This window comes from Scyliorhinus torazame, chromosome 1 (assembly GCF_047496885.1).
Source record: "Scyliorhinus torazame isolate Kashiwa2021f chromosome 1, sScyTor2.1, whole genome shotgun sequence".
Taxonomy (NCBI): Eukaryota; Metazoa; Chordata; class Chondrichthyes; order Carcharhiniformes; family Scyliorhinidae; genus Scyliorhinus; species Scyliorhinus torazame.
This window is the reverse complement of record NC_092707.1, coordinates 11,023,214-11,036,319: the sequence shown is the minus strand read 5'-3', so window position 1 is coordinate 11,036,319 and position 13,106 is coordinate 11,023,214. Positions and strand designations below refer to the sequence as shown.

The 13,106-nt window shown below is 45.5% G+C and overlaps 1 protein-coding gene across 11 annotated transcripts in view; it reads right to left on the bottom strand.

The window, feature by feature from the left end:
* Positions 1–13,106, bottom strand: part of ep400 (E1A binding protein p400) — a 211,536-nt gene that overhangs the window by 133,237 nt on the left and 65,193 nt on the right. For all 11 annotated transcript variants that reach the window (XM_072466267.1, XM_072466655.1, XM_072466501.1 and 8 more), the window contains 3 exons: positions 9,640–9,963; positions 2,910–3,095; positions 464–604 (listed from right to left, as the gene is read on the bottom strand). In XM_072466267.1, coding sequence (XP_072322368.1) covers positions 464–604; positions 2,910–3,095; positions 9,640–9,963 — 651 coding nt within the window. The remainder of the gene's footprint in view (positions 1–463; positions 605–2,909; positions 3,096–9,639; positions 9,964–13,106) is intronic.

The following is a 13,106-nucleotide window of genomic DNA, read 5'->3' as shown; positions in this document are numbered from 1 at the left end:
GGAGGAAACCCACGCAGACACGGGGAGAACGTGCAGACTCCGCACAGACAGTGACCCAAGCCGGGAATCGAACCTGGGACCCTGGCGCTGTGAAGCCACAATGCTATCCACTGTGCTACCGTGCTGCCCACTTGGAGACTAGGCAGCTAAAGGCACAGTCACCAATGATGGAGGTAATGTTAATTGGAGGTGCTCAATGCTTTCTATGTATTATGGTCTCCGCAACATACATTACAAAACATCACCAAGAGATTACTGGCACCAATTTTGTTCGAACAGCTCTTTTAGACTTCTCAAAATGCCAAATAAGCCTGACAGGTTGTCAGGCACGATTTGGGAATCCTGACAAGAGTTTATATTTCAGGTGACATTTCTGGCACTTTTTGGAACATATCTTTATACCTGTGGCTGATGAAAGCTCAACAGGTCTTCAGTATTGATGGTCAATATTTAAATGTTTTACCTTTTCAATATTACACCAAAATTGCAGTACATCCCTCGCAACTGAAGCAGCTTTGCGTCTTAGTTTGGCATGTTCTTCTCTTTTCGCTCTTTCTTCATTCAGCTTCTGTTCTTCATGATGGCGCACAACAGTTCGTGCAAGCTGGTCACAAAAAAGGATTACTGAAGGCTGCTTTTTTTTTTAGAAACAATATCATCATAATCTAAATTGCAAGTTAATAAAAACAGCGAGAGGAATGTATTGTACTGTAAAATGCATGCCCCTTTCAAAGTCGCTGTTTATAATACTTAAACGTGCAATGCTAATGTTTAATGTAGAGACACAGGAAATAGGAGTCCATTCGGCCCTTCAAGCCTGCTCTGCCATTCATTATGATCATAGCTGATCATCCAACTCAGGAACCTGTTCCCATTTTCCCTCCTTTGATCCCTTTAGCTCCAAGGGCTATACTTAAATCCTCTTGACAACATACAATTGCTTTAGCCTCAAATTCTTTCGGTGGTAGAGAATTCCACAGGGTCACCACTCTCTGGGTGAAGAAATTAGACTTAGACTCTGACCCCTGGTTCTGGACTCGCCCGCCATCGGGAACATCCTTCCTGCATCTACCCTGTCTAGTCTTGTTAGAATTTTGAGGGTTTCTATGAGATCCCTACCCCCCACCCTCATTCTTCTAAACTCCAGTGAATATAATCCTAACAATCTCATACATCAGTCCTGCCCTCCCAGGAATCAGTCTGGTAAACCTTCGCTGCACTCCCGCAAGAACATCCTTCGTCAGATAAGGAGGCCAAAACTGCACACAATATTCCAGGTCTCACCAAGGCTCTATATAATTGCAGTAAGACATCCCTGTTCCTGTACTTGAAATCATTTCACTATGAAGGCCAAATACTACTTGCCTTCTTTACTGCTGCACCTACATGCTTACTTTCAGCCAGAGCTATACAAGGTCTCATTGCGCATTCCGCTCTCTCAATCTACCTTCCTGTTTTTGATAGCAAAGTGGAAAACCTCACATTTATCTACATTACCCTGTCTGCAATTTGGAAAACTACCCGTTAATTCTTACTCTTTGTTTCCTGTCTGCCAACCAGTTTTCTATCCATCGCAATACACTAATCCTAATCCCACCCACTTTAATTTTACACACTAATCTCTCACGTGGGACTTTGTCAAAAGCCTTCTGAAAAGTCTAAATACACCACATCCACTGGCTTCCCCTCGTCAACTCTACTAGTTACACCCTCAAAGAATTTCAGTAGATTTTTCAAGCATGATCTCCCCTCCATAAATCCATGCTGACTTTGTCCAATTCTGCCAGTTTTCCAAGTGCTCTGCTATTAAATCTTTCATGATGGACTCCAACAGATTCCCCACTTCCAACATCAGGATGGTTGGTCTATAATTCCCTGTTTTCTCTCTACCTCCCTTTTTAAATAGTGGCATTACGTTAGCTACCCTCCAATCTGTAGGAACTGTTCCAGAGTCTATAGAATCTTGGAAGATGACCACCAATGGATCTACTATTTCTAGGGCCACTTGCTTAAGTATTCTGGGAAACTGAGCTTCAAAACATTAATTCTGTTAATTAAGAACTCACATTTATATCGCAGAATTTACGCATAAACCAAAAGATCATATGGCATTTGGCCCATTGACTCTGTTCCATCATTCAACTAGATCATGACTAATTCCCAATTCCAATTTCCCACCTTATCCACAACCCACGATTCCCTTACTGATTAAAAATATAAATATATGTCAACAGACAATTCGGCTCAACAATCCATGCTGGTGTTTTTGCACCGCAATAACTTCCTCTCCCACCCTTCATCCCACGCCATCAGAACAACCTTCTATTCCTTTCACCCTCTTGCATTTACCTGGCTTCCCTTTAAATGCAAAGATACTATTTGTCTCAACTACTCCGTGAGGTAGCAAGCTTCAGATTCCCACTACTCTTTTTCTCCCCAATCCTCTGTTGGCTTTATTTATGACCATTTACGACCGATAATTTTGCACTCCTCCACAACTGGAAACATCTGGTCTACGCTTGCAAACCTTTCCATAATTTTGAAGAGCTCCATAAGGTGACGGAGGTTTCTCAGTTGAAGAAAGAGACTTTAATTCATACAGCGCTTTTCACAACCTCAAAACATTTCAACGCCCTTCAGGGCCAACCGACTATTTCTGAAGACTTTGAGGCCCAAAATCCCTCTCTGAATCAAAACCTGATCAAGAGGCCAGTCATCTCGTGCGTTGTTTCTGGCACTTTGCTGTTTGCTAACTGGCCAGTGCGCTTACTCATACAACAACAGTAAATGCATTTTAGGAACGGATTTCATGGGTTGTGAAGCGTCCCGAAAGATATGATAACAGGTTTTAGATTTGCACATTCTTCTTTCCCGCCCATTAATGCACTTAAGGTCAGACACAAGTTTACCTTTTTAGCAATGCCCATCTTCCACCTCCTTTCTTGAGCAAAGTCTGCAGCCATCCACTGCATTTCCTCCAGCAGATAGTCCCAGTGAGATTTCGGCCGTGTTGCTTCCTGAAGCCGTGGCAGTCTTCTCATTGACCACAGTCCCTCTTTCCTAAGTTCAGCAATTCGTTGATGTATCTGATTTTCCTAAGAATGAAAAGGGTGATAGGGCTGAATTAACAACGTCCATGTAGGGCTATGGGGACAGGAGCAGGGGGAGTGGCACTAATGAGATACTTCTCTCAGAGAACCTGCAGATGCAAATGGGCAGAATGGGTATGCGATTTTATGATATAACACACCAGCTGTTGTGAACTGGTGAGCTCAATGGGTGACCAGTGTGTCAGAGAAAGACATAGAATTTACAGTGCAGAAGGAGGCCATTCAGCCCATCGAGTCTGCACCGACCCTTGGAAAGAGCACCCCACTTAAGCCCCACACCTCCACCCTATCCCCTTTATCTCTGTAACCCAACCTAACATTTTTGGACACTAAGGGCAATTGAGAACAGCCAATCCACCTAACCTGCACATCTTTGGGCTGTGGGAGGAAACCGGAGCACCCGGAGGCAACCCACGCAGACACGGGGAGGATGTGCAGACTCCACACAGACAGTGACCCAAGTCGGGAATCGAACCCGGGACCCTGGAATTGTGAAGCAACTGTGCTAACCACTGTGCCACCGTGCTGCCCTCAAGAGTGTCCTTTCAACTCTAAAACTAACTTCAAACTGATTGAGAAAAAGTAGCTTCTTGGCTGCTTCTGAAGTGAAATCAGCCACAAACTATTCACTGCTGCGACAGTGCACTTGCCCAGGCCATGCAAATCATGCGTAACATTTCCATTAATGTACAGTACCTCAGATTTATCAATGCCAGCAGGTCTTGGTGTTCTGATTCATAACCTAACAAAGAATGGGGTAACCAGCCAGCCACTAAGTAAAAACCCTTGGGTGAGAGATCTGAACACTTGCACAAACTCAATCTTCTGTATTCAAGGGAACACAAGCTAACGGTTGATCTAATTTAAGTGTTTATGAGGAGTAAAGAATTAGACAGGACTGAAATGAACTATTTTGTCTGGTGGGGAGCCCAGAGCAAAGGGGGAGAAGCTTAAAATTAGAGGCGGGCCATTCAGGGGTGATATCGAGAAGCACTTCTTGAAGTGGAGAAAATAGCAAGATGGGAAAAGAGAGTCAGGAAGGGAGAGAGAGAAACAAAACCTAAGAATTAAGGCTAGATATTACGAAGATAGAAAAAAGACTAAACTGAAGACTCTACATCCAAATGCGCATGGCATTCATAACGTAAACAAATTGATAGCACACATTGAAGAAAATAAGTATGCTCTAATAGCCATTATGGAGGAAAAGGATTGGGTCCTGAATTTGAGGGATATATGATATTTAAGAAGAAAAGGAAGCTGGTAAAGGTGGAGGAGTAGCACTGCTGATCAAGGATGGCACTGGTGATGGGCTACGGGGGCGACATGCAGGGAGTAGTCACACACAAGGTGGCTCCCGCCTGGGTACTTGATTTGTGGCCTTTGGTGCCCTGCTTCTGGGGGGTGTTGGGGGTAAAACTTTAATATTTCGATGGGATAAGGGTTCTACATGAGGAAAATGCAAGACGTCAGTAAATACGGAATCATCGTCCGATACGGATGCCTCGCGAGCCTCGTCTGACAAGAAAATGGCGTGGGCCGCGGCCGGGTCTCAGGTCACCTCACTGATGATCGAGATTCTTACAGGCATCTTACCAGCGGAATTTAAGAAGCAGCGGCAGGCTGTCTCCGAGGATATCCACAGTTCAATTGAGGTGGCCCGAGCTCTAATTTGTTCGGCGCTGGCGAAGATGAACGAAACAGTAATGGAGCATGGCGCAGTACTAAAGGGGGTGGAGGTGGCTCTTTCGAACCAGAGTGACTGTATTGTCTCGTTGAAAGCTGAGATGGCAATGTTGTCCAGTGATAACAAAACACTGCACCGAAGGAGGCTGCAGCATGTGCGAGGGGCGAGTTAACTGTTATTTGTAGGGGGTCTTGCTGTTATTGGAACTTGCTTGGGTTTGCTTGGTTTTTTTTGTTGTTCTTGTACAGGTTGGGTGTGTGGCTTTTATTAAGTTGGATGTGGGTGGGGCGGCAGGGTGGCGCAGTGGTTAGCACTGCTGCCTCACGGCGCCGAGGACCCAGGTTCGATCCTGGCACTGGGTCACTGTCCGTGTGGAGTTTGCACATTCTCCCCTTGTTTGTGTGGGTTTCTCCCCCACAACCCAAAAATGTGCAGGCTAGGTGGATTGGCCACGCTAAATTGCCCCTTAATTGGAAACAAATTAATTGGGTACTCTAAATTTAAAAAAAAAATAAAGTTCTTGATAATGGATTCAAGAATTCTCCCCACTACCGATTTTAGGCTTACTGGTCTATAATTCCCTGCTTTCTCTCTACCTCCCTTTTTGAATATTGGAGTGACGTGAGCTACCATCCAATCTGCAGGAATGCTCAACCTGTAGCTTGTTCTTGGCTCTTTCTTGATGGTGAGTTTTGCAGCCATCTTGTATGAACTCGATGCGTGAACTTTTTATGGTGCTGTTGTACTATCTCTCTTGGTGGAAGTGGCTGACTCAGGGGGAGGGGGTCTTTGGCTGGCACCTCAGTGGTCCTTGGCTGGCACCTCAGTGGTCCTAGATAATGCGTACGCTCCAATTTGGGTTCATATGGCTTTTATTAACGAGCTACTGGCCTCTATTCCGGACTTGGACTCACAACAGCTAATTTGGGGTGTATGGGGGGGAAAGAGACTAATAATAATAATAATCTTTATTAATGTCACATGTAGGCTTCATTAACACTGCAATGAAGTTACTGTGAAAATCCCCTAGTTGCCACATTCCGGCGCCTGTTCGGGTACACAGAGGGAGAATTCAGAATGTCCAATTCACCTAACAGCATGTCTTTCGGGGCTTGTGGGAGGAAACCGTAGCATCCGGAGGAAACCCAAGCAGACACGCGGAGAACGTGCAGACTCCACATAGTGACCCAAGCCGGGAATCGAACCTGGGACCCTGGAGCTGTGAAGCAACAGTGCTAACCACTGTGCTACCGTGCCGCCCACAGATGTTTTGGCTCCTTCTCGAAGTACAAATTAAATTTGGATAAGGGCGAATACTTTCGGGGGGGGGGGGCAACCTGGGGATGTTGCCTTTCCATCTTGCCAGATCTAGGGCAGGATTTACCGACTGTTCATGCCGGCAGGATATTGCGGTCCCACGTCGGCACACGGTTTCCCGGCGATGAGGGGGTGCAGTCACCGGGACATCCCGTTGACAACAGCAGGGTCGGTAAATCGCACTGGCAGGCCGCTTCCGCCGCAGAAAAATACGCAGCGGCTTGGTCGGGAAATCCTGTCCCTAGCTTCTGTTATCTGGGTTTCCAGGTAACCCATGATTGGTCTTTGCTTCATAAACTAAGTTATACATAGAAGACATAGACATAGAATTTACAGTGCAGAAGGAGGCCATTTGGCCCATCGAATCCGCACTGGGAAGACGAACCCACCTAAGCCCCCACCTCCACTCTATCCCACAACCCAGTAACGCCACATAACCTTTTGGGCTCTGAGGACCAATTTATCATGGCCAATCCACCTAACCTGCACATGTTTGGACCGTGGGAGGAAACTGGAGAAAACCCACGCAGACACAGGGAGAACGTGCAGACTCCGCACAGACAGTGACCCAAGCCGGGAATCGAACCCGGGAACCTGGAGCTGTGAAGCGACTGTGCTAGCCACTGTGCTGCCCTCCTCCTGTACACTTTGCTGGTGAGTGGGGGTTTAGAACTGACTTGCAGAGGTGGCATGACCTCCCCTTGTACGTGGCGGGCAGGGTTTAGACGGTCAAAATAAATGTCCTTCCAAGGTTTTTATTTATTTTTCAGTGTCTCCCCATTTTTCTCCCCAAATCATTTTTTGCTGCAGCCAGATCAGTAGAGAGAGAGAGAGAGAGACACTAATTTGTTATTTTATGACTGGGAAGCTAATACTGAAAAGTGCTGTGGTGGCTCAAGGATTCAATTCCATCTGGGGACAGATGGACGCAGGCTCTTGTTGGGGCCATTGCTGTTTGTGCTTCACATAAATGATTTAGATATGAACGTAGGAGGGTTGGTCAGTGAGCTTGTGGATGATCTGAAAATTGGTGGGGTGGTAAATAGTGAGGAGGATAGCCTTCAATTGTAGGAGTACACAGACTGGCTGGTCAGATGGACTGATCAGTGACAAATGGAATTCAATCCGGATAAGTGTGAGGCGATGCACTTGGGCAGGACAAACAAGGGAAGGGAATACATGATAAACGGCAGGACCCTGGGAAACACAGGGGATCAGAGTGATCTTGGTAATAATAATCTTTATGTTCACAAGTAGGTTTACATTAACACCGCAATGAAGTTACTGTGAAAATCCCCTAGTTGCCACACTCCGGCACCTGTTCGGGGACACAGAGGGGGAATTCAGAATGTCCAAATTACCTAACAGCACGTCTTTCGGGACTTGTGGGAGGAAACCGGTGCACCCGGAGGAAACCCACGCAGAAACAGGGAGAACGTACAGACTCCGCACAGACACTGACCCAAGCCAGGAATCAAACCTGGGACCCTGGCACTGTGAAGCCATAGTGCTAACCACGGTAGCCATAGTGCTACCGTGTATATGTACACTGATCCCTTAACGTAGCAGAGCAAGTGGATACAGTGGTTAAGAATGCATATGGTATACCTGCCTTTATTAGCCGAGGCATAGAGTTTAAGAGCAGGCAGGTCATGCTGGAACTGTATAGGTTAGGCCACAGCTAGAATATTGTGCGCAGTTCTGGAATCCACATTACAGGAGGGATGTGATATTGGAGAGGGTGCAGAGGAGATTTACCAAGATGGTCATAGAATACTAGAATCCACAGTGCAGAAGCAGGCCACCGGGCCCAGCGAGTTCGCAACGGCCCCCGGAAAGAGCACACCACCCAAGCCCACACCTCCACCCCATCCCTGCAACCCAACACAACCTTTGTGGACATTTAGCATGGCCAATCCACCTAACCTGCACATCTTTGGACTGTGGGAGGAAACCCACGCAGCCACAGGGAGAACGTGCAAACTCCGCACAGTCAGTGACCCAAGCCGGGTTCGAACCTGCGACCCTGGAGCTGTGAAGCAACATTGCTAACCACTGTGCTACCGTGCCTGGGCTGGAGAGTTTTAGTTATGAAGAGAGATTGGATAGACTTTGATTGTTTTCCTTGGATCAGAGAAGTCTGAGGGGAGACATGGTTGAGATGTATAAAATTCTGAGGGGCATGGATAGAGTAGACAGGAACAAACCTTTCCCCTTGGTGGAGGGGTCAATGACTAGGGGGCAGGGATTTACGGCAAGGGGCTGGTGGTTTAGAGGGGATGTGAGGGAAAAGTTTTTACCCAGAGGGTGATGGGAGTTTGGAATTCACTGCCTGAAAGGGTTGTGGAGGCAAAGACCCTCATAACATTTCGAGAGCCAGGTTTGGGAGTGTGAGGCTGCGGATTATACATTCCTGCAATGAAGATGGGTCCAAGCATAAAACTGCCCAGAACTGCCATGAGTTGGCCAACTTTCTTCAAATCATTGATTGACGATGTCACACGTTGAAACGTCACATTGGTGCAATAACAGAAGGGTGACCCAACGCACGGGTCACATTCAGCAACCAAGCCCTGGAAATATTACCCCTGAAGCCCAGGTAATTCAGTGTTCCTGGAAGTGAAACTTCTTTCATGTCCTATTTGAAGTTTATAGAAGTTTGGAATGGCTACTGCCTGATTCATGCACAATAAATCTTTTGGAACTTGAGATCTTTGCAGAATAAAGGGATGTGGATTTAAACTTTACAAGGCACTTCCAAGACTCTATAGTATAAATCACACTGCAGCCCTGGAAGCCATCCATTCATAGGGAATCCATGTCTGAAATTGAGGTCACAGCACACTGTTGAAGGGAACATAGAAAGTTTTATCCCTATAAAAAAAACAATGCACTGAGCCTGGCCTGGGAACTGGAAGTGTTACTTTCTCCAGCTTTTCTATTCCCATCCACATTGAATTGTCAGTACACAGCTGAATTGACAATCTAAAAAATGTCCATGTACTTAATACCTTGTTGGTGTTGCATACTGGTGCTAGACCAGAGATCTAACCCCTTCGAGGAATCCCATCCGCTTAAAGAATTATGAAATACATTATTTTTTATTTCAAATTTCATTCAATTCTGCTACAGCAGTTAATACCAAGGAACAACAGAACCAAGAGACTGCGCGCCAATAAAATATAACCCCCTCGCTTCTTTTTCAAAGCAATTATATTAAACGGATTTGCCAGAATACTACAAGCAGTAAAGTGTAAGTCATATTCTTAAACTAAAATCAAACAATTAGTGCAGAAACAAGCCACTTGTCACAATTGATCTATGACGGTGTTTATGTTCCACACAAACTTCCTCCCACCTTAACACATCTTTCCATTCCCTTCCTCGAGCTAAGCAATCAGGTTGTATCACCAGGTTTTGCTGCTCAATAACCGACAATGTTTTAAAAAATCATACGATTGAAGAAATCTATTACGAACAGGACACAAGGGATTAAACAGCTAAATTACAAGCCATTGTTCCTACCTGTTTGACTTGCTCAACAACTTTATCCTGTGCGTTTGAGGTGCTATCCTGTGAAACTGGTGATAAATTCTGTAATACCGCTTGGGTTTTAGGTGGTGCTGTGACGGATAAGCTAACCAGCCCCGCTTGCTTGGTCTGCGAGATTGGTGACACTGGCCTGCTTGCAGCCAGGGGAGTCCTATTAGTCAATGTTTGATGTACAGGAGCAGAGGATATTGTCCCTGAAAGGGTCACTTGTGGCACGGATGAGGTAGGCAGTGCATTGGCAATCAATCGTTGGCATGCCTGGCCAGAGTCGCTTGTCGCTCGCATCAACGTCACAGTCTGCAAAATCGGAAGTGCAAAAACATAGGGTCATAAGACAAACATTCATATTATCTTCAGATCAGCAAAGCCTTTGTATAAATACTGTACCTACTCATATTAATTTAGCACTCACAGACAGGTTGACAGGCACTTCTAAAGTGCTTTCCAAGGTAGCGCATAAATGAATAGATACCAAATCAGGAGGAAAAGAAGCAGTAATAGTATGGTCAGAGAGAATGGTCTAGAGGAAGGTTTCCATTGGGGAGCCAGGTAGTAATGTGGAGACTCTCCAAAGAACAGGGACAAGGTGGTTAGAATTGCGCACACCAATGACGGAACACAGAAGCAGGTTGGGTCAAAATACAAGGCAATATTAAGGGGCATATATTTGGCAAATTAATTACAATATTGAAAAATGTGACGTGGTGCATTTTAGCAGGATGATTAAGGAGGATGCATGCTCCATGAACACTGGGTAGGGGAGCAAACAGATCCGGGGATGCAGACTGACAATTCACTAAAATTGGCAACACAGGTTAATGACACAGTTTTCATTTTTCTTTAAGTAAACAGGGTGCAGAGAAGAACACACGGAGGAGACACTGAAACTGAGACTAATATTAAACAATAAAACGGATATCTATTCTAACACATTAATAACAGTGCGTATTCATATCTAGCACAGAATTTTCAATTTCTCTGCACAGTGAGTTGATATTTAAAAGGAAGGTTTGTACATAACCAGAAAGACAAAAATAGGTTACACGTTCTTAGGCTTAATATGGCATGATTGAAGCATGAGTATTTTTTACATGTGGGTAATTTATGGAATACGCCAACACATGGCATGACAACTGTTGATGAAAGTGAAACCCACAGAAGGAAAGCAGACTGTGGTACTGCAAGATAAAGGTATGGCACCAATCAATACAGGGGGAGGGAATTTGGGCTGTGTGGATTCTGATGATCAGAACTCTTTTCTCGTTCATAATTTTTGCTTTTTATGCAATTGTGCATCAAAATGAAAAGCTCAGCCGAGTTTGGGAAAGTTACCAAGTCCAACATTAGGGATTGGAACAGTCAAAGCAAGTTGTGAGGAGGATTCAACGGGTCTGGGGTAATAAACGGTATGGATTGAGAATCTGTTTTTTAAAATGACAGGGACATTGCTGGTTAGGCCATTATTTATTGCACATCCCTAGTTGCCCTTCAGAAGGTGGTGGTGAGTTGTCTTCTTGAACCACTGCAGTCCTTAAGGTGTAGGTACACCCACTGTGCTGTTAGGGTGAGAGTTCCAGGATGTTGCCCCAGCGACAGTGAAGGAAGGAGATATACTTCTAAGTCAGGGTGGTGAGTGACTTGGAGGGGAACCTCCAGGTGGTGGGGTTCCCAGGTACCTGCTGCTCTTGTCCTTGGATTGGATTTTGTTTATTGCCACGTGTACCGAGGTACAGTGAAAAGTATTTTTCTGCGAGCAGCTCAACAGATCATTAAGTACATGAGAAGAAAAGGGAATAAAAGAAAATACATAATAGGGCAACACAATGTAACTACATAACACCGGCATCGGGTGAAGCATACAGGGTGTAGTGTTAATGAGGTCAGTCATAAGAGGGTCATTTAGGAGTCTGTTAACAGCGGGGAAGAAGCTGTTTTTGAGTCTGTTCGTGCGTGTTCTCAGACTTCTGTATCTCCTGCCTGATGGAAGAAGTTGGAAGAGTGAGTAAGCCGGGTGGGAGGAGATTTTGATTATACTGCCCGCTTTCCCCAGGCAGCGGGAGGTGTAGATGGAGTCAATGGATGGGAGGCAAGTTTGTGTGATGGACTGGGCTGTGTTCACGACTCTCTGAAGTATCTTGCGGTCCTGGGCCGAGCAGTTGCCATACCAGGCTGTAATGCAGCCAGATAGGATGCATTAGTTGGTAAGAGTTAATGTGGACATGCCGAATTTCCTTAGTTTCCTGACGAAATACAGGCGCTGTTCTGCTTTGTTGGTGGTAGCGTCGACGTGAGTGGACCAGGACAGATTGTTGGTGATGTGCACCCCTCGGAATTTGAAACTGCTAACCATCTCCACCTCGGCCCCGTTGATGCTGACAGGGGTGTGTACAGTACTTTGCTTCCTGAAGTCAATGACCAGCTCTTTAGTTTTGCTGGCATTGAGGGAGAGATTGCTGTCGCTGCACCACTCCACTAGGTTCTCAATCTCCCTCCTGTATTCGGACTCATCGTTATTCGAGATCCGGCCCACTATGGTCGTATCGTCAGCAAACTTGTAGATGGAGTTGGGACCAAGTTTTGCCACACAGTCGTGTGTGTACAGGGAGTAGAGTAGGGGGCTAAGTACGCAGCCTTGCGGGGCCCCGGTATTGAGGACTATTGTGGAGTGGTCGTGGGTTTGCAAGGTGTTGTCTAAGGAATCTTGGTGAGTTACTTGTAGATGTTGCACAGGGTGAAGGTTAGCAGACAGGAAGCAGCAAGGAAAAATAAATGGTCATTCTCAGGATGGCAGACTGTTACTCGTGAGGGACCACAAGAATCACTGCTGGAGCCACAGCTGTTCCGTACCCAAACAGAGTGTGGCGACTAGGGGATTTTCACAGTAACTTCATTGCAGTGTTTATGTACGCCTACTTGATTATTATTATTCACAATCTTTATAAATGATTTGGACACGGAGACCAAATGAAATATTTTTTAATTGGCTGATGAGACAACATTAGGTGGAAATGTGAGCTGTGAGGAGGATGCAAAGAGGCTTCAAGGGGATTTATACAGGCCAAGTGAATGGGCAAAAACATGGCAGATAAATATAATGTGAATAAGTGAGACGTTATCCACTTTGGTAGAAAAAAACAGAACGGCAGGGTGCCTCTTAAATGGAGAGGGAGGTTGGGAAATGTTAATGTCCAAAGCAGGCTGGGTGTCCTTGTTCATGAGTCACTAAAAGCTAGCAGGCAAGTACAGCAAGTAATGAGGAAGTCAAATGATATGCTGGCCTTCAACACAAAACAATGTGAGTACAGCAGTAAAGGGGCCTTGCTGCAATTGTAGAGAACCCTGGTGAGACAGTTTTGGTCTCTGACATCAAGACGCAAAAAGTTGGTTTACAGGTGCAACAGGTGATTAAGAAGGCGAATGGAGTTTTGTCCTTCATTGCT